General features: G+C 45.4%; 1 protein-coding gene across 1 annotated transcript; it reads left to right on the top strand.

Moving 5' to 3' along the window:
• Positions 1 to 851: 851 nt before the first annotated feature.
• Positions 852 to 16,576, top strand: NEIL2 (nei like DNA glycosylase 2). Its single transcript, XM_053284877.1, has 5 exons — positions 852 to 952; positions 7,266 to 7,456; positions 11,648 to 12,003; positions 14,208 to 14,404; positions 15,488 to 16,576. Exons 2-5 carry the CDS (start codon positions 7,319 to 7,321, stop codon positions 15,808 to 15,810), a joined length of 1,014 nt encoding a protein of 337 aa, XP_053140852.1. The 5' UTR covers positions 852 to 952; positions 7,266 to 7,318; the 3' UTR covers positions 15,811 to 16,576.
• Positions 16,577 to 26,128: the final 9,552 nt, after the last annotated feature.

Genomic DNA, 26,128 nt, shown 5'->3' with positions numbered 1-26,128 from the left:
ACCCCAAACTTTCATCTCTGGGCGATTTAACAATAGTATAGAACAAGTTAAAATATATACAAACACTTAAAACAATTTAACAATTTAAAAATCATCCATGAATTAAAACCTTAAAATTTTAAAGAACGGAAAGAGCTTGGGTGAAGAGGTAATATGTAATTGAATTATATGCTATTGAATAAATGAGGGACAAACACTGTCCCTAGAGGCACCCACATTTCATCCCTGAAGTGTTGCTACTGTGTAATGAGGGACAGTTGGCAACCCTAGCATCTAAAAGTAACAGAGCAGACATCAAAAAACTTGTGAGCGAGCACACACACATGTGCACGCCTTAGAGGGAACACTGGGAGGGATCTTTTCCATTAAGGTTGCAATCCTATTGCACACTTACCTGGGAGAAAGTCTCATTGAGACCAATGGAGCTTACGCTTGAGCAGTGCTCTTCTCTCTATTTCTTTCTTTCTTTCTTTCTTTTAATCTGTCTTGACTAGGCATGTATAGGATTGCTCGATAAAGCCAAGTCACAGCTCTCCCGCAGATGTTGGCCTACAACTCCCATAATCCCTGGCTATTGACCACTGTGGCTGAGGATTATAGGAGTTGTAGTCCAAAACCAGCTGTGGTGGGGCTAAGTTGAGCAGGCTTGATTTATACCCAAAGAAAAGCTGCCTGCTCCGGCGTCTCCTGCAAAAACAAAACAAGGGCCACCTTCCCCGGGGTTTTCCCCTTTTCTGCGCCGCTCTCAGCCCGCCTCGGGACCTTCTTGCTGCCTCTAGAAAGGAAAGAGCTGAGCCTTTTGCTTTGCAAGGAAAGCTGGCTGGGGCGTTCCCGCGGCATGTGGCTCGGAGGGCGATTGCTCGGCCTGATGCTTGAGTCTGCCTGTCAGTGGCGTTACTTTAAAAGGCGCGTCTGCGGGCGCAGAGACTTCGGATCTGGCCCCTTTGCAAGGGTGAGCAGCAAGCTTCTCCAAAGGGATGCCTTGAGCAGAACTCGGAGGAGGAAGCGATTTTGCCCGCGCCCCAGGTTGACTGAGCAGCCGGAAACGCTCCGAGTTGGTTCACACGTGCATTTGCATAACCCGATTGCTACGCGAGGGTTCTGCGCGGATGCACGGGCTGTAGTGTCTGTGAAAAGCAGGGCATTTGCGTTGATGTGGAAACGGTCTCTGGGGGGGTGTTGTTATGATGGCTGGCTCATTCACGTGTGAATTCACCAAAGGCAATACACGTGTTTGAATCAGCAGGCGCGTAGTTTAACTTTCCAAATCATACGCTCTCGCCCGGTCAGCATTGCCTTGTAAGGACTCTGGTGCATGGAGCTGAGTGTTGTGTGTAGGGGGTGTCGTGGCCAGGGAGCGTGCAGGGATGGAGCCCCGGCACTTTTCAGGTTCTCCGGCTGTTGGGGTGGGCATGGCCGTTGCGGCTGTCAGGGAGAGCACCTGCAATTCTGAGTTTGCAGCTGCATCACTGGTTGCATGAAAGCTGCATGTGCAGAGTGCCTTGCTTTGATAACCAGCAGAAAGGTTTTGAGATGTCCCCGAGTATCTGCAGAGGGCATCCCCTGAGAGGTACCATCTCTCCCCCCCCCCCTTTAAAGCATAACACAAATCCTGCTCACACATTATGTTCAACACATGTACAGTGTGTGCACCGTGGATGCATGTGCAATTACACTTTGATGTGCATAAAGCAGTACACAGCTGGAGCCTGCATTTGAAGGTGCCTGTAGCCAGGTAGACTTTTAAAATGGACACAGGTACAGTCATGCACGCAAACACATGTATGAGAGCACAAACCATTGTGGATGTGGATTATGGGAGTTGTAGCCCCCAATGACATGGTGGGGGCCCCTGAGGTTGCAAACCCTGTCTTCCAATCATATCTAACCCTTTCATGGACCACCAGCCAACCATTCCGGACAATTACCCAGCAATTTGCCTACGAAAAGAATATTCTAGTCTAAAGTATCGATGCTAATCTACCTTATAGGGTTGTAAGGATCTCCTATGTTCCTATTAATACTAATATTACATAGAAATGTAATAGCAGTGACTCACAGGCACCCCTGTGATAAGTATAATAAATACATAGATAAGGGCAGTACACGCTCCATACAATATAATGAGTACAATAAGCAACAGTCATTAAAGTTCATCATGCACAAAGGTGGAGGAGGTGCTGTATACTGGAATGTGGCAATAAACCATGCGAAGAGTAGCACTCCACCCCAGAAGCCTTCGCCTAAAGGCTGAGCACAAAAGTCTTGCAAATGAAGCTGGATTCTAAAGCATGACAATCTTGAAGATGCAGCTGGAATCAGAATCAGAGCACAGTGATCTTGAAAGTAGAGCTGACAGACATCCTAGGTAATAATCTGTTTTGTAAGAATCTTCATCAGAAATCTGGAAATCTGTGCATCAATGGTCATACAAATGAATATCAATGCTAACAACATACAAGAAAAAACATGTAATGGATACGCATACACCAACCTTCAATCTGGAAAAACCTTGTCCTAAAAGGCGGCACCACACCAACATGCCTGCCTAGACCTACTAAATTCCTTGCTGAATGGTGCTTGAAATGGGAGTTAAATACTCTCACCAACAAGCCATCATTCAATCACACACTGAGTGAGAACGTAGAAACAGGTGTGATAGTAGTGCTAGCCTATAGTGTCTAGGTCTTTAAAGAAAACAGGAGAGATCACAATTGACATTTAACCCATTGGGTATGCATGTATTAAACTTGTGGATAAAAAATGATTCTCTTTGGAGAAGGATCCTCTGCTTGTCTTGTTTATCAAAGGACCTTGGAATAAATTTAAACACAAAAAACTTTAAATCTTCGGGTGAATGAGACTTCTCAATAAAATGTGGCACCAAGGGGGCATCTAATATACTGTGCTTAAGTCTAGAACAATGTTCGAGGATACGGGTCTTGACAGGTCTGATAGTGCTCCCAGTGTACCACAGGTTACATGGACACACTATAACATAAACAGTCCCTTTGGTCTTACAGTTGGCAAAAAATTTTAAACTCACATTTTTCTTCAGAGTAGGGTCCCAATAGACAGAAGTAGGAAGACAGAAAGAGCAAGCTGCACAATTCCCACAAGAATGAAAACCTAGTGAAGCCCTGCTCTGTGAGGTCTGAATGAGTTAAGAAATTTCTTACCTGTAGACTCTTAGTTTTTCTGAAGGCCACCATAGGAGGTTTTTTGCAACCAGGGATATCAGAAACAAGATGCCAATGTCTAAAAATAATCTTTTTAATCTGATAAGATAATGAAGTGTAATCTAAAGACCAAATCAACTGGTCCACCTGTTTCCTCGGGGTATCCTGCAATAAATCACTTCGTCTGGTGGTATCTGCTCTAGACTTTGCTCTATATATGACTTCCTTTGGGTATCCCCTATTCCCCAATTGAGAGGATAAAAAATCAGCTTCCCTACGATAAAGGCTGGTATCTGTAGAATTTCTTTTGACCCGTAAAAACTGGCCAAAGGGAAGATTATTCTTTAAATATCCTGGATGCCAAGGATCATAATGAAGGAATGTATTCCTGTCCATAGGCTTCCTGTATAAAGAGAAGCCCAATTTATGTTCTTTATTTACCCGAATATTGGTATCCAAATACGGAACCATATATTGGCTGGAGTTACTGGTAAACTTAATATTGGTGTGAAGTTCACTGATCCACCCCAGAAAAGACTGAAATTGTGTAGCATCCGTAAAAATAATTAGGATGTCATCGATAAAATGTTTGTATATGAAAATCTCAGCAAAAAATGGATTAGCTGTCTCATTCCAAATGAATGTATCTTCTAGAGAAGACATAAACAAATTGGCCACACTGGGGGCTACAGAACTGCCCATTGCAACACCCTTGATTTGAAAATAGAATTGGTCCTCAAACCTAAAGTAATTCTTATCCAAAATAAGGTCCACTAGTTCCAACAAAAAATATGACCCTGCTTAGCAAAGGGCACAATGCATGCTTGCTACCACAAGACCAGCTCTCCTCCCCATGATAGCAATAGCAATAGCACTTACATTTATCTACCGCTCTATAGCCGGAGCTCTCTAAGCGGTTTACAATGATTTAGCATATTGCCCCCCAACATTCTGGGTACTCATTTTACCGACCTCGGAAGGATGGAAGGCTGAGTCAACCTTGAGCCCCTGGTCAGGATCGAACTTGTAACCTTCTGGTTACAGGGCGGCAGTTTTACCACTGCACCACCAGGGGCTCAATGATGATTATAGTTCCATGCTAGATGCTCTAATAATGAAAGCCAAGGAGCACAGTGAAAAAATGGGACTACGACTAAATGTAAAGAAGACTAAACTAATGACAACGGATACAGCAAGCAGCCTCAGAACTGACAATGAAGACATTGAAGTGGTGGTTAGCGTCTGCCTTTTAGGGTCGACCATCGACTTGATGGCACACTTTACCTTATTATCTTAAGTGGTGCAGCGGGGAAATACTTGACTAACAAGCAGAAAGTTGCTGGTTTGAATCCCCGCTGGTACTATATTGGGCAGCAGCGTTATAGGAAGATGCTGAAAGGCAGAATCTCATACTGCGTGGGAGGAGGCAATGGGAAACCCCTCCTGTATTCTACCAAAATAAAACCACAAGGCTCTGTGGGCGCCAGGAGTCGACACCAACTCGACAGCACACTTTACCTTACCTCATCAACAGTACAGGATCCAGCAGTCAAGAAATGTGCTGCAGACTAGCACTTGGTAGGGTTGCAATGAAGGCCTTGGAAAGGATATTTAGCTGCCATGACGTGTCTATACCTACAAAGATCAGAATTGTTCGGCCAACAGTTTTCCCCATGACATTCTATGGATGCGAAAGCTGAAGAAGCAACACAGAAAAAGCATTTATGCTGTTGAACTTTGGTGTTGGAGAAGACTTTTGAGGAGACCATGGACAGCCAGGAAAACAAACAAATGGATCCTAGAACAAATCAATTCAGGATTTTCACTCGAGGCACAAATGATCAGGCTCAAACTTTGGACACATTATGCGAAGACCGAGCTCCCTTGAGAAGTCCATAATGCTGGAGAAAGTTGAAGGAAAGAGAAGAAGAAGAAGAAGAAGAAGAAGAAGAAGAAGAAGAAGAAGAAGAAGAAGAAGAAGAAGAAGAAGAAGAAGACGACAAGCAGCAAGGTGGATGGACATGATTATGACAGCAATGGATGAACCACTGAGAGACCTTGAAGGCCAAGTTGAAGACAGACCATCCTGGAGAGAATCTATCTATGTGGTCACTAAGAGTCGACACTGTCTTGACGGCACTTTTAATCGATCAATCGATGCTAGATCAAAGCCCTGTAAAGATGCCTGCCCTTACTAAGATTTGCCAAAAGAGGAGCGGGGTGAACTTTGCCAGCTGCAGCTTTAGATTGCTGCAATGAAAAATGGCTCCTGCAGGGTCTGGGAGCTGCAGCATAGTTCGTATTTTGTAGCAGTCAGGGTTGAATGCTGTGGTAAGTGGTTAGTTGTCACCGGATAGGTATCAAATGTTCCCCAGCTATAAACTGAAGTATGAAGGTGTGAACTTGCTGTTTATTCCTTTAGTCCTGCTGGTTTATATTTCAGCTCCTTGAGTTGTTGGGAACAGAGGAAGCTGCCTTCTACCGAGTCAGACCATTGGTCCATCTAGCTCAGTATTGTCAACCCAGACTGGAAGTGGCTTCTCCGAGGTTGCAGGCAGGCGTCTCTCTCCATCCTAACAGGGAGATGCTTGCCAGGGAGGGAACCTGGAACCTTCTGCATGCAAGCAGGCAGATGCTCTTCCCAGAGTGGCCCCATCACCAAAGGGGGATGTCTTATGCATGTAGTCTCCCATTCAAATACAAACCAGGGCAGACCCTGCTTAGAAAGGGTTGATTCATGTGTGGTACCTCAAGACCAGCCCTCCTCCCATGTCCCTATTGCATTTCTGTGCATTGTTGCCGACCAGGCACTAGAGGGCGCTCTTGGCTGTCTAGCTCTGGTGAGCTGCTGCTGCTGCTGCCAGTTCATGTAGACAGTTACAGATCTGGATGGACCAAAGGCCTGACTCTGCGGGAAGCAGCTTGGCACCCATGTCCAGGTGCACACTGTGAAATGCCCTCTGCTTTATTTCTCACACCTTGGACCTGCCCTTCTTCCAAGGAACTCAGCGCAATGCACGTGGGTGTCGCTCCCACACATTTTATCCTCACCACAACCCTGTGAGGTTCAGAAAGCCGAGATGCAGTGATTAGCTCAAGGCCACTCAGTGTTTTATGGCTGGCGGGGACTGGAAGCCAGGGTGCCCCAGGTCTAGTCTGGCATCTAACCACGAGCTCAGGAGTGCCCAACCTTGGTTGCCCAGCAGTGGCAGCCGGTAAAGGCAGAGCAGAAAAGGTGCTGTAGGTACAACTCGAACCCGTTCTCTTTCTTCTCGGCCCAGCCCCTCTCCTGCCTCACCCCAGCATGGCACAAGGGCGGATACTGGCCAGGTTGGGGACTGCAGTACCCAGTACAAATAGACCTGTTTCTGGAGTTCTTGGACTTGGGTTGGCAGATGCCGTTGGACTTCCAATGGATACGGTGCCTTGCTGCAGATTCGATGGAGGGAGGCAAATAAAAGAGAAGTCTAGAAGAGCCAGCGTGCGCTCCGAGAATCTCCTGATCAAGCAGCTACGTTGAGACCCAGGAGGCCTGGCACCTCTCTTCAGAACCCTCCGGGCGCAAAATTTATGATAAGCACCCTTTGTTGGGTCCACCCTTTATTATGGGGACTTCAGAGGCCAATGACTCCAGAAATACTGGATTTGTTTGTTTGCTTGCTTGTTTCAAAACACAAGGTCATTCACTAGCATATACCTGATTTTTATTTTTAAAGGGGGGCATTTTTAAAAAGTAAGGTGTGTTATCTGATGGCAAAAAAAAGCAACCATTCTCTCTCTCTCTCTCTCTCTCTCTCTCTCTCTCTCTCTCTCTCTCTCTCAGGAGCTGAAATTTCAGCTGCTGTGTCTCAATGATTTTTCAAGCGATCTGGACCAAATTTGGAGTGGTGGTGTCTCATGTTACCTACTTGATGTTTGTAAATGATGGGGCAGATTTGATAGATGGCTTTGTTTTTATGACCAATAGAATGTTCAGGGCTTATCATGGTAGAATGTCAAAATGACTCCATTTAGCTCCAGTGTGTGTTGGTGGTGGATGATGATGACGGTGCTGGGCATTTCTGACCCAATTTGGCACTCTTGCAGTCCCACGTAAGCCTTGGGAACTCGGCTGCTGCCGCCGCCATACTCCCACAGCAATGCCGGAAGGCCCGTCTGTGAAGAGGTTCCAACTTCTCTGCACTCCTTTTGTGGGGCAGAAAGTGACCAAAGTGGGAGGAAGCACGAAGCAGATGAACCCAGAGGAGCTGAAGTCACTGATGCTGTGTGACACTCAAGTGAGTCTTGTCCTGTTTGACCTGAGAAGTAGCATATTGTTCTTTCAGTCAACACCGCAGGTGTTCTCAGACTTGTGCACCCAGACGTTGTTGGACTACAACTCTTGTGTGTCTGTGCACAATAAGGTCACACTTCCCGATGGCCTACAGATAGCCAAATTTTGCATGAACAATCCTGCCACTGAAATTAGATGAAAGCACTACTTTTTTTACACCAGGCAATGCTTGGGGAAAGATTTAAAGATATCTAAATTATTTAGTAGAAATTCTGAATATAATCATGTTTTAATTGTTGTTCTCAACAGATTTTTAATAATCCGATCAATAATTCCAAAACCACATAATGCTGAAGATCTTTCTCAGATTCAGATTTACTATGATTTAAATTTACCATATGTGGTCATTATTCAAGAAAATAAATACAGAGATCCTTTTTATCTGCGGATCACAGTTTCATGTGTCCACATATGGGTCTAGGATGCAGTATTTTTATCCACAACATGAAATATAGGCAATTTTTGCTTATCCGTGCTTCCCGGGTGGCCAGAAATGACATCATTTTGAAGCACAGCCATTTGTTTGTTAAAATAAGAGGATTTGGGGGACATTCCTGGAGAACAAGGTATTATGCTTTTCTACCCTTGTTTCTGCCCCCTCCCTGCCTTTTAAGCATTTTTTTTAGTTCAAGGAACTTAACCCCACCCCAAATCTCCATAGGGTTAAGGTCTCTATTCACAATTTTGTTATCCGTGAAATTGGCAGGAACAGAACTCTCTCAAATAATGAGGGCCACCTGTAATTATTGAAGCTGAAATCCCACAAATTTCAAACTTCTTTTAGTTTCCTTTTGCAAGCACATTGATACAAATTTCTGTTAACATATGCTTAATTTCTTGAACATCCCTAAGCTACGCAAATAACTTGCCCGATCAATGACGGGCCTCACCTACTGGTCAGGTCATATAGGAAATTGTACACCTGATGCAAGGACGGCATTATGAACACTAATTCAGAAATATGGGTGCCCTTGCAGGAGGGGATGTGGAAAGGATGACAAGGTGTTTGTTTAACCATATTTATATACCACCATATCTATCTGTCTGTCTGTCTGTCTCCCTAGAGGCTGTACATAATCCAAATTACAATACAAAAATTAAATAAAACACTTTCATAAAATAAAAACAATTCACAGAATACAACAAAACAATTTCAGAGAGTAAAACAATTACATAGTTTAAAATTATTTTTAATTAAAAGCCTGAGAAAAAAGGGCCATCTTAAGGGTCTTTTTTAAAAGCAAGCAAAGATGGAGAAGCTCTTATTTTGACAGGGAGTGCATTCCAAAGCCATGGGGCAGCCACAGAGAAGGCCCGGCCCCGAGTCGCCACCAGCCGAGCTGGCAGCAACCATAACCGAACCTCCCTAGATGATCTTAATAAGCAGCAGGGTTCATGACAAAAGAGGCGCCCTCTCAAGTATCCTGGACCTAAGCCGTTAAGGGCTTTACAGGTGAAACTCGGAAAATTAGAATATCGTGCAAGAGTCCATTAATTTCAGTAATGCAAATTAAAAGGTGAAACTGATATATGAGATAGACGCATTACATGCAAAGCGAGATAAGTCAAGCCTTAATCCTCTCTAATAAAACGCTTGGTGTCCGTCCGTGGACGGACACCAAGCGTGTGTCCGTGCCTCCCTGGCCTGTTCTGCGCATGCGCGGAGCGCATGTGCAGAACAGGGCAAGGGAGACACGACGGCCGGCACCCGGTGGCCATCTTGGGCGGCCAGAAGCAGCCGCCCCGAAGAAGCTGGGTGAGCGGCGCCGGGGAACACTGGCCGCCGCCGCCTTGGCCAGAGGACACCCGCGGCGGCAAGGGAGAGGCCCCAGGGAGCGGAGGGCCTGGCCGGAGCTGCGGGCGGCGATGGCGGGCCCGCTGGAGCCGCGGGCGGCGGCAGTGGGTGGCGGGCCCGCCGGAGCCCTGGGTGGCCGCCCCGGCCGGAGACACGGGCCGCGGTGGGTGGCGGGAGGGGGAATGGCGGCAGAGGCCCAGACCGGTGCAGGGAGACGGAGGCCGGGACCGGAGGCCGAGCGAAGGCCGAAGAAAACTACAAGCAAAAATGCAGCCTCCGCCGCTGCCTCCGAAGTCCCACCCTCCCAACTTCCGAAACCACCTTACCCTGTCCCGTGACAGTTGAGCAAAGAAGGTAAATTGAGGAGGGAGAGAGGAGCTCGCAAGCAGTGCTCCTCCCTCTTCAAAGGCTCTGCCCGAACTGGCGCTTGGGGCGGAAAGGACGCCTCTTGCGTCCTTTCAGTCCCAAGCGCCAGTTCGGGCAGAGCCTTTGCAGAGGGAGGAGCACTGCTTGCGAGCTCCTCTCTCCCTCCTCAATTTAAGACTTTCTTTGCTCAACTGTCACGGGCCAGGGTAAGGTGGTTTCGGAAGTTGGGAGGGAGGGAGGGTGGGACTTCGGAGGCAGCGGCGGAGGCAGCCTTTTAAAAAAAAAACAGTAAAGGGGAGAGGAAAAGGCTAGCGCCCGTTATTATAAACGGGCTTCAAAACACTAGTTTGTTATAATTGTGATGATCATGGCGTACAGCTCATGAAAACCCCAAATCCACAATCTCAGAAAATTAGAATATTACATGGAACCAAGAAGACAAGGATCGTAGAATAGAACAATATCGGACCTCTGAAAAGTATAAGCATGCATATGTATTCAGTACTTGGTTTGGGCCCCTTTTGCAGCAATTACTGCCTCAATGCGGCGTGGCATGGATGCTATCAGCCTGTGGCACTGATGAGGTGTTATGGAAGACCAGGATGCTTCATTAGCAGCCTTCAGCAATTCTGCATTGTTTGGTCTCATGTCTCTCATCCTTCTCTTGGCAATGCCCCATAGATTCTCTATGGGGTCAGGTCAGGCGAGTTTGCTGGCCACTCAAGCACAGTACACTGTATACTTTTCAGAGGTCCGATATTGTTCTATTCTACAATCCTTGTCTTCTTGGTTCCATGTAATATTCTAATTTTCTGGGATTGTGGATTTGGGGTTTTCATGAGCTGTACGCCATGATCATCACAATTATAACAAATTAAGGCTTGACTTATCTCGCTTTGCATGTAATGCGTCTGTCTCATATATCAGTTTCACCTTTTAATTTGCATTACTGAAATTAATGGACTTTTGCACGATATTCTAATTTTCTGAGTTTCACCTGTATTACAGGTAAGGAGCCAGTGTGGTGTAGTGGTTAGAGTGCAGGACTAGGACCGGAGAGACCTGAGTTCAAATCCCCATTCAGCCATGATACTTGTTGGGCCAGTCACTTCTCTCTCAGCCTAACCTACTTCACAGGGTTGTTGTAAGGAGAAACTCAAGTATGTAGTACACCGCTCTGGGCTCCTTGGAGGAAGAGCGGGATATAAAAGTAATAATAATAATAATAATAACCAGCACTTTGTATTACACTTGGAAACATATTGGTAGCCAGTGCGATTCTTTCAGATTCGGTGTTATATGGTCCCTTCGTGTTCTCCCAGAGACCAATCTGGCTGCCACATTCTGCACCAGTTGTAGCTTCCAAACCATGTACAAAGGCAGCCCCACGTAGAGTGTACTACAGTAGTCAAGCCTGGAGGTTACCAGCATTTGTACTACTGTTTTAAGGTCATTTACCTCCAGAAATGGGTGTAGCTGACATATTGGCCGGAGCTGATAAAAAGTGCTCTTGGCCACTGCTTAAACCTGAGAAACCAGAGAGAGTTTTGGATCCAGGAGCATTCCCAAGTTACATACCTGAGCTTTCAGGGGGAGTGTAACCCCATCCAGAACAGGCAGAACTTTATGGATTTGAGAAACTGGCCCCACAGGGTCCCAATTATGGAAGCATCCTGCTGGCCCTCTTCTCCTAGAGCTCCAGAATGGAGACTTCTGTCTGTGGACATCTTGCACCTTGTCCAGAGAAACCAGTTTTCTTTTTAAACAAGGTTATGTATGTGTCTCTGCTTTCTTCACTTTTAAAGCTACATTGGCAGTGTTTCAATAGTTAGCTTCTTCTGATTGAATTTGGCGCTGGTTTTTTTTTAAAAAAATGTTCATTGTTCTTTCCGGTGTGTTCTTCAAATTCTAAGCCTAACCCTACTCACTGCTGGGGAGATGGAGGATAAACACTTGTTTTTTTCTATTATTTAGGTTCATGGGAAGAACTTATTCCTAGCCTTTGGTGCCATTCAAGAAGTGACATCCGACTGCAGGAATCAGTCTCCGGGACGGTCCAGTGATGGGCCAGCAGGTCAAGGAACAGCTGCTAGTGGGGTTGGCTGCTTCCCCACCCAGCAGGAAAAAAATGAGGGTGCTCCTTCTGACCCAGAGCGCCACCTGCAGGAGGAGGAGCAAGCCAGTTCGCCCTTCCTTAAGGCAGATGCTGATGAGCACCCTTGGAAATGGCTGCACTTCCACTTTGGCCTCTATGGAAGCATCCGAGCCAATGAGTTTGCAAGGGCCAATAAGGCAAACAAGAGAGGAGACTGGAACGATCCGATTCCCAGGTTTGAATTGTGACATTTCACGGAGGGAAGAAGGGAGAGGGTCCTTTGGGCCACCGAGAGGAGTTATCATGCTAGCAATAATCTGCTTTGGTTGCACAGAGCGGCAACAATCCCAGCAACAGACTCCCTCAATTTCTGCTGCCATTGATGGGAGTGGCAGAATTTTGAAGGTCACCTTGAATGTTGGCTGTGAGACAGAACGGATCCAAAGGTCTAGTCTAACTCCTGGACCTTGCAATTTCTAAAGATGTCTGACTCACCGTCGCCTGGATACCAGCCTTTATTTTTGCTTTGTTGGGTTTTTTTTTAACCCAAACTGAACAATATTATTTTGGTGGGATGAAGGTGCAAAATGGATGTTCTAGTACAGCAAAGGGCTACCTGCTTGTGAGCTCCCTGTTAGGGGTGTGCACGGACCAAAAATCATGGTTCGGTTCGAATCAAATTCAAACCGAACCACGTGCTTCTGAACTGGCTTGGTCGAACTGGCCATTTGACTGAACCAGTTCGGCAGTTCAGCTACACTTGACAAGGGGGATCAGGTGATGATTCGTAAAAGGCAATTCTCTTTACAACCTCACCACCGCTGCATGGGCGGCTTGGTAAATACGGACCTCCAAGCACTTCAGCTGCACTGGGGAGGGGGCAAGTGGCAGCAGTGGCAGCAGCTATGCCTATGGCACATTAACATAGTAGCAAATGTAGCATTTGCTACGGGCCCCACATTTTTTTTTCCCAAATTCAATTTTTATTAATTTTAACAATAATAATATTGTCATTGATTACAAATAGACAAAAGTGGACTTCGCGCACACATCTCTTCGTGAGTCATCAGCTATAAAGTTTACCCTTGCTATAATAATAGTTCAAAACATAAATTTAAACCCTTACAAACACAGCTAATCTACCCAACCTGCAGTTTTTTTACTAAATTTCGAACCCTGCTGTAAAGTCCATAGTAGGAAAATAGTTCTTTAGATACAATAAGAATGGTTTCCAATTTTCTTTGAAGCATTCCAAATTTTGGTCTCTTATTAGTGTTGTAAGTTTTGCCATCTCTGCATATTCCAAAATTTTTATCAGCCAATCTTCTTTTGAAGGCAATTCATTACTCTTCCATTTCTGTGCATATATAATTCTAGCCGCCGTAGAAGCGTACATAAAAAACGTCGAATTAGTTGTAGAAATTGCACCTTGTATTATTCCCAGCAGGAAGGATTCTGGCCTCTTAGGAAATGTCATTTTAAATATTTTCTTTAACTCATTAACGGGCCCCGCATTTTTGAGGGCCCCACATGCCCGGCTTCCGACTGGGAATTAAAGTTAAAACTTTACCTCTTTTATTTGGTCCAGGTTGGAGAAAAGATCCCTTTCCTGCTAAATGTGTCTTTTAAGAGAAGGCCCAGCGCAGCATCTGTCCAGTAGCTGTTGCTGGTGCCTACCGCATTTTTCTTTTTAGAGTGTGAGCCCTTTGGAGACAGAGAATCATCTCTCCACTCTTTTAATTTTCGATGTAAACCACTTGGAGAATTTTGATTGGAAAACGGTATATAAATGTTCACTGTTGTTGTAGTAAGTGTGAGTTTGTGGCTTGGTCTCCCATACTCCAAAATATAGCAAATGGAAAAATTGAATTACTTTACTATGCAAGTAAATAATTTATATTTTAATATTTATGTGCATTTTTTAAAAAATTAGGGCCCCTTTATAACATAAAGTAGACCCTGCACTAGCTTAATCCGGCCCTGAGCCACGCCAGCCAGTAAGGATTACTTCTACATTCTCTGCGCCCCTCCCTCCCCGGCTCCTTTGTAGATTTCCTTCCTCACCCTGTCTGGGGAAAGAGCACCAGCTAAAAGCTCTGCAGGCTGGCTGGACACGTAGTAGAGCAGGGTGAAGAAGCCAGAGAACGGCTGTAGCTCAGGGACAGAGTACCTGCTTTGCATTCCAGGTTCAGTCCCTGGCAGCATCTGCAGGTAGGGCTGGGCAAGACTCCTGCCTGAAACCCTGGAGTGCTGCTGTCAGTCAGTGTAGACAATACGGAGCTAGACGAACCGATCGTATCGGGCAGATCCTATGTACCACTAAATCAATGATCCAATTACATGGTATCTTTCTGGTACTGGATCTGGTTTCATGTTATATTACTAGTTAGCTGCCTTGAGCCATCTAAATCAATAAAATCTTCTGCCTCTGACTTTCAGGTTGGTCCTCCACTTCAACGACCAGGGTCTCCTTGTCTTCTACAACTGCAGGATTCGCCCATGTTCTTCTCCCACCACTCAACCAGCTACAGACATCCTGAGCCCAGCGTTCGATCAAGAACAGGCTTTGGCGGCCCTTTGTGAAGCCACGCCCGTGTGTTACACCCTTCTGGACCAAAGATATTTCTCAGGGCTGGGTAAGTTTAGGGTTGAACCTGTTTGCTTTGCTTTCCAGGACTTCAGGGAAAAGGAGTATGTAGATTTTTTGATTTATTTTTATTTATTGCTAAATTTATGCCCCACCTTTCTTTAAGAAGATCCCAAGGCGGCTCACAATAAAATTTAAAAACAAGATTATTAAAAAGACACATTAAAATATTGAGCTAAAAAATATCAAAACAAATCTGATTTAAAAATAAATAAATAAAAACTATCCTATTCCATAGATTGGAATAGGACAGGATTTCTTAAAACTTGGGTCCCCAGATGTTGTTGGGCTACATTGTCCATCGACTATTGTGGCTGCCCATGAGAACCACTGGGTTCTACATGGATACTGGTGGTGCTGCAGCAGCAGACCTAGCAACGAAGCCCAGCTCTTAGCCTGAGTTGATGGAGCAAGCGTCCCATCAACCCAGGCTCCGGGATCATGGGTCAGCGCAGACTCCTTACAAACAGTGCAGAAACAGAGATGAGTGCCTAGAGCACCAGTCTCCCGGGGGAATCCTCCAATGCCCCACGCTCATTGCACAGTGCATTGTGGGATTCCCTTGACCTCCGGAATGCCAGACGAGTCATGGCCATGGCGATCATGTGCGCAGCCGCATGGGGAAGGTAGGCTTACTCTGCCTTCCCCCTGCCCTCCTGTGCAATCGTGTGAAAGGCCCCAGTGACTGGCTACCAAGTGAGCTCAGTGGCTGAGTGGGGATTTGATCCTGGCTCTCCTGGTCCCTGGTCCCACACACTAAGCACTACACCACACTTGGTTCATTTTGCCTCTCCTGTTGATTATTTTACCAGTGTGGTGTAGTGGTTGGAGTGCTGGACTAGGACCGGGGAGACCCGAGTTCAAATCCCTATGCAGCCATGATCCTAGCTGGATGAGACTGGGCCAGTCACTTCTCTCTCAGCCTAACCTACTTCACAGGGTTGTTGTGAGGAGAAACTTAAGTATGTACTACACCACTCTGGGCTCCTTGGAGGAAGAGCGGGATATAAAATGTAATAAATAAAAATAAATAAAATTTACACATCTTTTCCTTAACTTTCTTATGTCCCAGGGAACGTCATTAAGAACGAGGTCCTGTATCTGGCAAGGATCCAGCCGCTCTCCCTCGGATCTCTCTTGGCACCCTCAGACCGCCAATCCGTGCTTGGTCATGCTGTACGTTTCAGTCTGGAGTGGCTCAATAGCAAGCTGAAGGGAGAAAGGTTACACCTGCAGATCTATGGAAAAGACAGGTGTCCCTCAGGGCATGAGGTACAAAAGGGAACCTTTGGACCCCGAGATGGATTGAAGAGGCTTACCTGGTGGTGTCCACAGTGCCAGCCGTGCAGGCTGCCAGAGGAGATGCCACCGCCTCACGGTACCCGAGATGCTTAGCCACTAGCGAGGCTTCATCCTGTGGCGGGTCAGATTTTACTAGTGAGATAAAATCCACCGTCCATTGAAACAATGTCATCACAGGGATGCCGCCAAAAACCAGCCATCTGCGCCCTGGTGTTGATGTTTGCTAATTGTTGGGTTTTTTTGTCACAGGTGTAACCCTAGGGTTCTCAACTTTAGGTCCCCAGATATTGGACTACAACTTCTGTCATCCCCAACCACAGTGACCAAAGGGAAGGTGGGAGTTGTAGTCCATCCCCAGCCTTTGGCCATTGTGGCTGGGGATGGTGGGAGCTGTAGTCCAACATATGCAGACCCAAAGCTGGGAACCTTGACCCTATTGGCAACCATAACTTTTGCCAGAGTTCTGCCTGTTTTTGGTTTAAATCTATAAAGAATTTGGTATAATCTACCTATTAAAAGATGTATCTTCTGCCCTCCTGCTCATATAGGGCAGTTTGCCATTTTTAAAAAATACCAAATGATTTGTTTTCTTGAATTCTCATTTTACAAAAGCCTGGATTGTTTCACACCCAAACCCAGGATTAGGAAATGAGTGGGCTGGGGAATCAGAGTGAATCTTGGTTCTTTAAGTTGAGAAGCATACTTGTTTCATTTTGTTAACTTTTAAAAATAGCCATGTTTGTCTCTTCTTTAAATTTTTCATTTTAACAAACTGATGTTTAGTAGTTAAAGCATAGGCAGGAGATTAGAATAATCCTGACTCTCTGGAATACAAGAATTCCAATATGCAATAAAATGTTTCCTGGTTGTATTAATCTGGTGGTTCCCGCCACCCTGCTTCAAGTTTGTTTGTTTGTTTGATTTCTATACCGCCCTTCTAAAAATGACTCAGAGCGGTTTACACAGAGAAATAATAAAGTACAAGGATTTGTGTGTACATTTCTGCAAGAATGGAGAAAGGGGGCATTCTAGGAATCTAACCTAGAATCTAATGTACTCTGAACTCTTTGGAGCAAAGCAGGATAGAAGTGTAATAAATAAATAAATAACCAACCAACCATTTAGTCTATGGGCCAGAAGGGCTGATAGGTACAATTTGAGTAAATAAACTGGGTAGCATATTTTGGATTGCTAATAACCCTAGTAGAATTATTAGCCATTATGGCCTTTGATAATGAGAATCATAATGAGAATGGCCTTTGATTTTGTGAATTATTAGCCATTATGGCTTTCACTCCCCACAAAAAGCTTATTGCGTAAAAATAAAAGTTTAAAATGCATAATTTTATAAATATTATATAGAGCTTAACACTGTGTTAAAGTTATACATTATTTCAATGTTTCAATTTTATGTATTTATTTATTACATTTATATTCCACTCTTCCTCCAAGGAGCCCAGAGTAATGCTCTTGGTTATCTATTTATTACTTATTTATTTATTACATTTATAGTATGCCCCATCCAAAGGCTCTGGGTTGTGCACAACAAATTTTTAAAAAACATAAAACAAACACCATCTAGAACACACTACTTAAAACAATATAAAAACAATTTTAAAACAATTCAAAACTATTTAAAACAAATTAAAATACTCCTAAACAATTCAAAAACTTTGGAAGGCCAGGCCAAACAAGTAAGCTTTCAGGGCTCTATTAAAGGCCGAAACAGCGAGCCTAAACTGCGGATAATCTGCTGGGAGTGCATTCCATAGGCCAGGAGCAGCTACAGAGAAGGTCTGGTTCTGAGTCGCCACCAGACGTACCGGTGGTAACTGGAGATGGACCTCTCCGGATTACCTCAACGAGCGATGGGGATCATACAAAAGAAGGTGCTCTCTTAAGGTAGCCTGGACCTAAATGATTCAGGGCTTTAAAGGTAATAACCAGCACTTTGTATTTTGCCAGGAAACATATCGGCAGCCAGTGCAACTGTTTCAAAACAGGCATAATATGATCTCTCCGAGTTGCCCCAGAGACAAATCTGGCTGCCGCATTTTGAACTAACTGTAGTTTCCGAACTACATACTACATAGACCCCTCATTGTCTAATCATTGCCTCCTTCAAACAAGGAATTTATGTTTAGCCTTACAACAACCCTGTTAGGTAGGTTAGGCTGAGACATATGTGACTGGCCCAGAGTTGCCCAGTGAGTTTCATGGCTGGTGGGGGATTTGAACTCAGGTCTCCCTGGTCCTAGTCCAACACTAACTTTGTTTTAATTTGTGTTGTTTTATTGTAAACCACCCAGAGATGTGAGTTTTGGGGTTGTATAAATACCTTAAATAAATTAGATAGATAAATAAGCAACAGTGACCATATGGTGGCCAGACAAGTTTACTAATCCAATACTAACAGTTCTCCCTGACTCTCACTCTCCCCGCTGCCATCCGGGATATCAGCGGATGTGGCAAAACCTCCTTCCTTGGGCCCTCCTGCCACCCAAATGACAGGTCGGGCCGTTTTCGGCCCATTTGGGGGCTCTCTGTGCATGCACACAGAGAGCCCAGATATGGGCTGCAAAAATGGCCCAATCTGTCATTTGGGTGGCAGGAGGGCCCAAGGAAGGGGGGTATCATCGCCTCTGCCACCATGCTTGCCTCGGTTGCCCCTCTCCCGCGCCCCACCAGCTGTGTCTCCTCCACCATGTGGTTTTCTCTGCCCCACCACTGGCCGATCCGGCTCCCTGCCCACCTTTCCCGTTTTCTGCCCTAAGCCACCCAAGTGGGACCGAGGAGGGAACTTTCGCTGCCCAGGTCTAAGGTTGTACATGTCAAGCCCTGCCCCTGCATTTTTATTGGTCGTGGCTGCGATGGGGGCGGGGCTTGCCACACAGGTCCTTAGCCTTTTAGATATAGAGAAATTTTATTTCTGAAGTAATAGGCTGACCATTAAATGAAGAAACTACCAGTGGCAATACTTCTTACTATATTCATATTTGGGAAGCATTAATCTACAGAAAATATTCAAATCATAATATGTCTCTAGGAATGTGTAGGAAACTACAAAGTTTTCAAGTGAAGTGCTTTTAGGTGATCATAAAAATCATTGTCATCAGCCTCAAAGACTGTTCAAAGTCATTCTCATCTATATCAGCTTGGTTGTGGCAGATTGCCATCCTTGTCAAACCGTTCCTCATACAAATACATGTGAGCACGGGAGGAGAGCTGTTCTTGAATGGGCCCCTTTGCTAAACAGGGTCCACCCTGGTTTGCATTTGAGTGGGAGATTACATGCGTGAGCACTGGCAGATATTCCCTGCAGAGGATGGGGTTGCTTTGGGAAGAGGACCTGCATGCTTGCATGTTCCAAGTTCCCTCCCTGGCATCTCCAGGATGGAGCTGGGAAAGAATCCTGCCTGCAACCACTGCCAGTCTGTACATACCATACTGAGCTAGATGGACCAATGGTCTGACTCAGTATATGGCAGCTTCCTATGTTCCACAGAGCAAGACTGGCGGACACCAGTTCAAGAACTGAACCGGGTGCTGGTTTCCCAGTTGTCCACTGAACAGTAAGCACCTCTCTGCCATCTTCCATCCATAGCCCTCCCTCCATTCCATTCCATCTATTCCATAGCCATTTGCACTGGTAAAACCTGGGAATTCCTTGGGCAGTATAAAGGTTTGGTAATTTGTATGGTAAGTATGCAGGGAGTCACTACAAGATGGCAGTTGATGTGACTATGTCGTGTAACTCATTTGTGTCTGCTGTGTTCTTAGAGCCATGCACGCGTGAAATGTTCAAGATGTCAAAAGTGCTCTGATGATACCGTCTTTCCAAGTTTCCAATGTCATCTGGAATTCTGGGCTAGCCTATACAAGTCTTGGGACCAGGTAACCTGAGGGAGCACCTTGCCCCATATGTCCCGACTCGGACCTTAAGATCTCCAGAAGCCTTGCTCCGAGTGCCCCTGCCAGATGAGGTAAGGCAGGTGGCTACTAGGGATGGGGAAAGGATTTTTCGGTGGTGGCACCCTGTTTATGGAATAGTGTCCCCAGTGAGGCTTTCCCGGCATCACCACTTTGTTCTTTTAGATGAGAGGTGAAACCCTTTCTGTTCACTCAGGCTTTTAAAAATTGATTTTAATTTTAAAATGTTTTTTAAAATGTTTTGTATTTTTTTGTTTTGTGTTTGTGTTTTTACTGGATGTTTTTTAATGTGTTGTGAGCCACCCAGAGAATTCAAGATGGCGGACACAAACGATTGAAGCAGAAGTGGGCTAAATTGTGGACTACTGATTTGAAGCAAATTTGTTACAGTTGTAGTGAGTGACACACAGGGACACCTCAGTGGTGTATATTGTGATGATGTCATCCACCCCTGTTCGATGGTGGACATGTAAACATTTGAGACCCAAGTGGGCTAACTTGTGGACCATCTAACCAATTTGAACCAAATTTGCTACAGCTGTAGGGACACATAGGGATGGCTCAAGGCATGTTTGTAAAGATGCCATCCACCCTGACTGAAAACTTATTTATTTAACATATTTGTATACCGCCCAAAATGCAGTGGTGGACACGTGAACGCTTGAGATGCTAGTGAGAACAGATTTGAACAAAATTTGGTACAGTTGTAGAGATACATAGGGACACCTCAAACGCAGAGTTTGTTATGATATCACCCACCCTGATTCAAGATGGCAGGTGTGTGAACGTTTGAGGTGCAAGTGGGCTAACTTATGAAATGCCTAACCAATTTGGACCAGATGTAGTCCAGTTGTAGGGATAGCGAAAGGAAAGTAGGCAGATTAGTTCGTACTAGAACAACTTGATAATTAATTTTAACGTAATAATGTGCTGGAAACTGACCTTGGCCTCTGCATGCCAAGTTGTGGTTGGTTCTGGCCCATCAGGGCATTTGAGTTGTGTACCCCTGCTCTAAAGGATTTCCCTCCACTTTAACAGATGTGTGGCACTGGCCCACTTTCGTCAGTCATTGCTTAATTCTGACAGACAACATCCTGATAGTCCTGTGTTATGCTGCAGTGCTGGAAAACACAATGCTGTGCAATGCAATTCAAAGTTAGTTACTCAAAGGTTGAGAAAATGAAGCTTGGGGCAGGGGTGGTTGACTGAATGGAGGGGAGCACCAAATATGTGCCTCACCTGGGGCACGATCCGGTAGGGCCAGGCCAGCCTTGCTCGTCCCTGTTTCGTCCACGAAGAAGTCAAAACCGAGTGAAAAGGGTATTTTACAAGCTGCTCTATGAGGACGTGAGCACACCTTTAGAACTTGACTCCTCAGGGGAAGAAAGAAGCCATGCTACTCAACTATTTCCTTGGGGAAAAGAATGTGTTCTGGTTTGTGAAACGAAGACCTGTTCAGCCTAGGGAAAGCAGAGAAAAGGTTGATCTATCAGTGATCTATCCAGAAGGTTGGGAAGCCATACTGGGACAAATGCTAGAGCACTTTTCTAGCAAAGCCTTCCAGAATGGCAGGCCACGAGCCACGCGACTGGGCCATCATGTTTGCAATAGTGGCTGAGACAACAGGCCCATTCACACGCTGTGTTCAACACTCGTACAATGAGTGTACAGCGTGCGCGGATACAGATCTGTACACAGGTACAGTCATCCACAAGTTATGCTGAACACAGGTACAGAAGTACACTGTACCATGCATTTGAAGGACCTGTAACCAGGTTCACTTTTAAAATGAATGCAAGGGTTACAGTCATTCACACAAACACATCTATGAGAGTACAGAAATCTGTACGCTTGTACAGTATAATGTCTGATTCGGGCTTGGTCTCATCCAGCAAAGTTCCTCCTGTATTCTCAGCCTAGAACTGCCAATTTCTTTTAATGACCCTAATCCTGCATCTGTAACAGCATCCTGACATGCAGACAGGTGAGGTTTTCCACCAGTATTCCCTGTAACAGAGATTCTCATATGATTCTTAAAAGAGCCAGTGTGGTGTAGTGGTTAGAGTGCTGGACTAGGACCGGGGAGACCCGAGTTCAAATCCTCATTCAGCCATGATACTAGCTGGGTGACTCTGGGCCAGTCACTTCTCTCTCAGCCTAACCTACTTCACAGGGTTGTTGTGAGGAGAAACGTAAGTATGTAGTACACCGCTCTGGGCTCCTTGGAGGAAGAGCGGGATATAAAATGTAAAATAATTTTTTAAAAAAATTGTTGACTACAACTCCTGGCATTCTCCGCTGCAATGGCTTTTGGCTGGGGATTATGGGAGTTGTCGTTAACAATATATGAGAATCCCTGTTGCAGGGAACACTGATTTCCACACCGCTTTTCTCTCCTGCCAGGAAAAACTTCACCTGTTTCCGGTTTGCGTGTCAGGTTACCGTTTTAAAGGCACACACAAAATATGGCAATTCTACCATTTCTCCGCGAAGCTGTGGTGAAGCAAGGCCTGCTGAAATTCTCCCAGTAGCCAGGAGTTCCCCTGCCACTGCTACTGCACCCCACCACCGCACTTCCTATTTCGTCCCCAGTCCAGAGAATGTATGATTATACCAAATAAGGTGTGGCATTACAAACCATCATCTTGAGAGAGGTCTGGTTTTCTTAGAAACTAGCAGGCCCACCCTCGGCAGCACGGGGGTAGGGAGCATTTAGCCCTTGAGTTCCATGCCATTTCCCCCATCAAGAACCCCCTTCCCAAAGCTGCTGTGGGCCCCCCCCACAGATGCTGTTTGCTGCAACAGAGTCTGGCTTGGGCTTTGCTAAGCAATGCTGGCTGAGAAAACGCTCATGTGGTTGCATAGCAGCCTCAGGCCTCATCCTCTGGGATACAACCAACCACAAATGCTAGGCTGGAGGAGCCTAGACAAAGGGATGTGGAAAAGTCCCTGGCATGAGAAATGACATGATGGCAGTGGCGCTCTTACCCCTGGACTTTGGGGCCAAAGTCCAGGGCCTCCACACACCCCCGGGGCCCCCCAAATCCTCTGTAGTCTGTCCCGGGTGTGATCGTGACCTGCGCTGGGTGCTTTAGAGGCAGAGCGGGGAGTGGAGAAAGAAATATGTGGGATGGGAATATGTCGAGTTGCATGTGGAAATGTTTCTGCTGATGCATATTTGCATCAATAGACCTGTTTTATATTCTTAACGTTCTTGGGAGGTCAGTTGCTGTTTGTGCCCTCAAAAACCCACACGTTAAAAACATTGCATGTGTCACGGTCTGTGTGCATGTAGGGGGATGATGCTTAACTTACAGCCAGGGGCTGTGGGTGGAGGCGCGGCTCCAAAGGCCTTTTAGGTCCAGGCTCCAAAATTACCTAGGTGAACCTCTGCATGATGGAGGCAAACTGGGAGAGGCAAGGTGCCAGTGGAGAACTGGAAGAAGAGATGGGTGCAAGGGAATACGAATACGGCCAATATTTATATACCGCTTTTCAACCCAAGTTCCCAAAGCATTTTACATACAGAAATTAGTTAATTAATCAATCGGCTGCCTGTCCCCAAAGGGCTAACAATCTAAAAAATAAACCTAAGACAAAGACACCAGTAACCGCCACTGGAGGGATGCTGTGCTGGGGATGGATAGGGCCAGTTGCTCTCCCCCTGCTCAATAAAGAGAATCACCACTTTAAAAAGGTGCCTCTTTGCTCAGCAGGGGAAACAAGTTTCTAGCTAGGCGAGGAAATCCACCACAGCTGAGCCTCCTGTCCTGGACACCCTGAATAACAGAGAAGTCCCTGCAATCCGGCTGAGTTTGCTCTCCCAGCGTTTTGCAAACAGGGCCACTTTTCTTGCATCCTTGCAGCATTCCTGTTCTCACACCAAAGATTGCTGCCTGACAACCCCCAGACCTATTACGGTCTTCTGAAGGCTCTTATCTGCCTGCTATGCATTCGACGATTTCCCCCCCTGAAATAGCTGGTCCTAGAATATATTATCCTACTCAACAGTGCTAAAAGAGCCTCACCAGAAGCATCATGGGATATGGCAGGATCTGCATTATGGGGTGCCTTATTAGTGTCCATCGTGCAAATGCACTTATTACACATGTGCATTTGCACGACCGGCAATAAGGTCACCATGCTTCCAGTTACACACCAAGACTTAACTTCTAGACAGTCCGAGGACAGAACTGAACTTGAAGGAGAAGAATCTCAGAGGACAAGGGAGCCCTGCTAATGATGATACCTTACTCGCCCATGCGATTTTTACTGTGATGTTGTCCACAGACATCCCAACACCATAACTCTGTTGTGTGGTGGTGGTGATACTGTATGGGTCTGTGTATGTAGAGTGGCCATTTGGATGAGCAGCCCCCACCCCCACACAATAAAAGGATATGCCTGAAGGTCATCGGGATGTCCATGGAAGACATCACAGCTCACAACAGGCACACTCTCAGCCCATCCCTTCTGTTGATGTGGGCTGGTAAACAAGCGTCTGGACTGGTCTAGAATTTTTCATCCCCCCAAATCACCAGCAGCAGCAAAAGAGACAAATTGGGAATAGCAGTTCACAAAGCACACAGTGCCCCGTGTCCATTTTAACACAATGTACACACAATTGTGCAAGAACATTCCTGTGCAATCGCAAACATTATGCAAGCAGAGTTGTGCAACACTATAACCATTGGAAATAAATGCCATTTAGTTAAGAAACTGTGTTTAGGCAATTTGGGGGTTTGTGCAAGAGCACTCTTGTGCAACTGCATGTACGTTGTGTTAAAACATGCATGGGGCACTGTGAGCCAGTGTTATACCAGGGACAAGAATCAAAAGCTAGGGACTAGTGGCAGATGAGAAAGGCTCAGGGTCAGGAGCACAATGAGTTTTCAATTTCACCATGGAAAGACGGAGCCCACACACTTTCCTGACAGCTGATATATGCTAGACAAGGCCTAGGATATCAGGGTTAGCCACCTAATGGAACAGCAGGGAAGTAACTTGCTCAGGGAACAAGAGGTTGCCGGTTCGAATCCCCACTGGTATGTTTCCCAGACTATGGGAAATACCTATATCGGGCAGCAGCGATATAGGAAGATGCTGAAAGGCATCATTTCATACGGCACGGGAGGTGACAATGGTAAACCCCTCTATTCTTCCAAAAAAACCCACAGGGCTCTGTGGTTGCCAGGAGTCGACACTGACTCAACGGCACAACAACAAGAGATCAGGAGGGAATACAGGGGCGGGAGAGACCTGATGTTTCTTCCATGTTCCTCCTGAGCTCTAAACAAATAGCTACTCTAGAAATTAGCTCAGCAAGAATTAGCACCTGTTTTTAATGTCTTGGGACACACAAAGGAAGAATAAGGGAAAGCAAGTTTGAACATATGCAGAGTGTTTCCTTCAGCATTGTGTAACCTCAGCCATCATATTTCTGGGGAAAGGTCAGAGCTCCAGCCAGTATCTCTTTATTTGAAATATTAAGTACATGCTCTCAGTGGTGTAACCAAACCTGACCTTGAACAAAAGCAAAATTTGTAGAATTCTGGCTAAAGCCTGTTTATGCATTCAAGAGGGGGGCAGTACCAGCTGCAGGGGGCTACTATTGTCTCCCAATCCTGCCTGTGGGCTTTCTGAAGGCATCTTAGTTGGGAAGCAGAATGTTAGTCCAAATGGACCTTTGGTCTGATCCAATAGGTCTCTTGTATTCACTTCTGACTTGCAAATAAAAGAATTTTTGTTTTGCCACAATAACCTTATAGGGCAGATGCCAATCACAAAAATCTTTAGGATTTCAAAACTGCAAGTTTTGTTCCTTTCCTCGTATCATGTTTCACTATCTGAATTCTAGTTCTTCAGCCTTGAGGCCACATACCTGCATATCTGTCTTTTTACCCATTAAGTGCTAATCTGTTAAATGGGGATAGTGGTGTTGTGCCTCTAGCAAGGTTGTTGTATGGCTAAAAGACTACTCACATGTTTGCAAATAATAAGTGATCAATAAATAATACTGTTGAAATCGTTGGGATTTTCAAAACCACTTGCTTTTGCCAAGGAACTGAGTATGTTTTGATGATGTTGCAGGCTTGCAACCTATTCTATTTGGTGCTGAAAGCTTAACCCTCACCTGAACAAAAGTGTACTTTATTACTAATCAGGTATTGGGGTCAAATGTGCTCCAAAGAAGTCGCAGAAACATCAACCCATGTGGCTTGCTTTGGACATTTGCCAGTACAAGAATGAATAGCAGCAAAAATAATTGAGTCAATGATGATGGCAATTATGTTGGTACATAACAAATGTCAGTTTCTCAATCAGTGAAATTTTGGTTAAAATGACCCCAACACCACCAGAGTATACAGAGCAATTTGTAAAATATTAGTGATGGGGTATGCAACACTACTTTATATTTCCTTCAGGCTGAGGAATATGAACATTATGGCATTGGAAAGATTGAAATCAAAGGCTGATTAAC

The sequence above is a fragment of the Hemicordylus capensis genome, chromosome 1 (assembly GCF_027244095.1).
Source record: "Hemicordylus capensis ecotype Gifberg chromosome 1, rHemCap1.1.pri, whole genome shotgun sequence".
Classification (NCBI taxonomy): Eukaryota; Metazoa; Chordata; class Lepidosauria; order Squamata; family Cordylidae; genus Hemicordylus; species Hemicordylus capensis.
The sequence above is the reverse complement of the archived record's forward strand: the minus strand, read 5'-3'. Positions and strand labels throughout refer to the sequence as shown.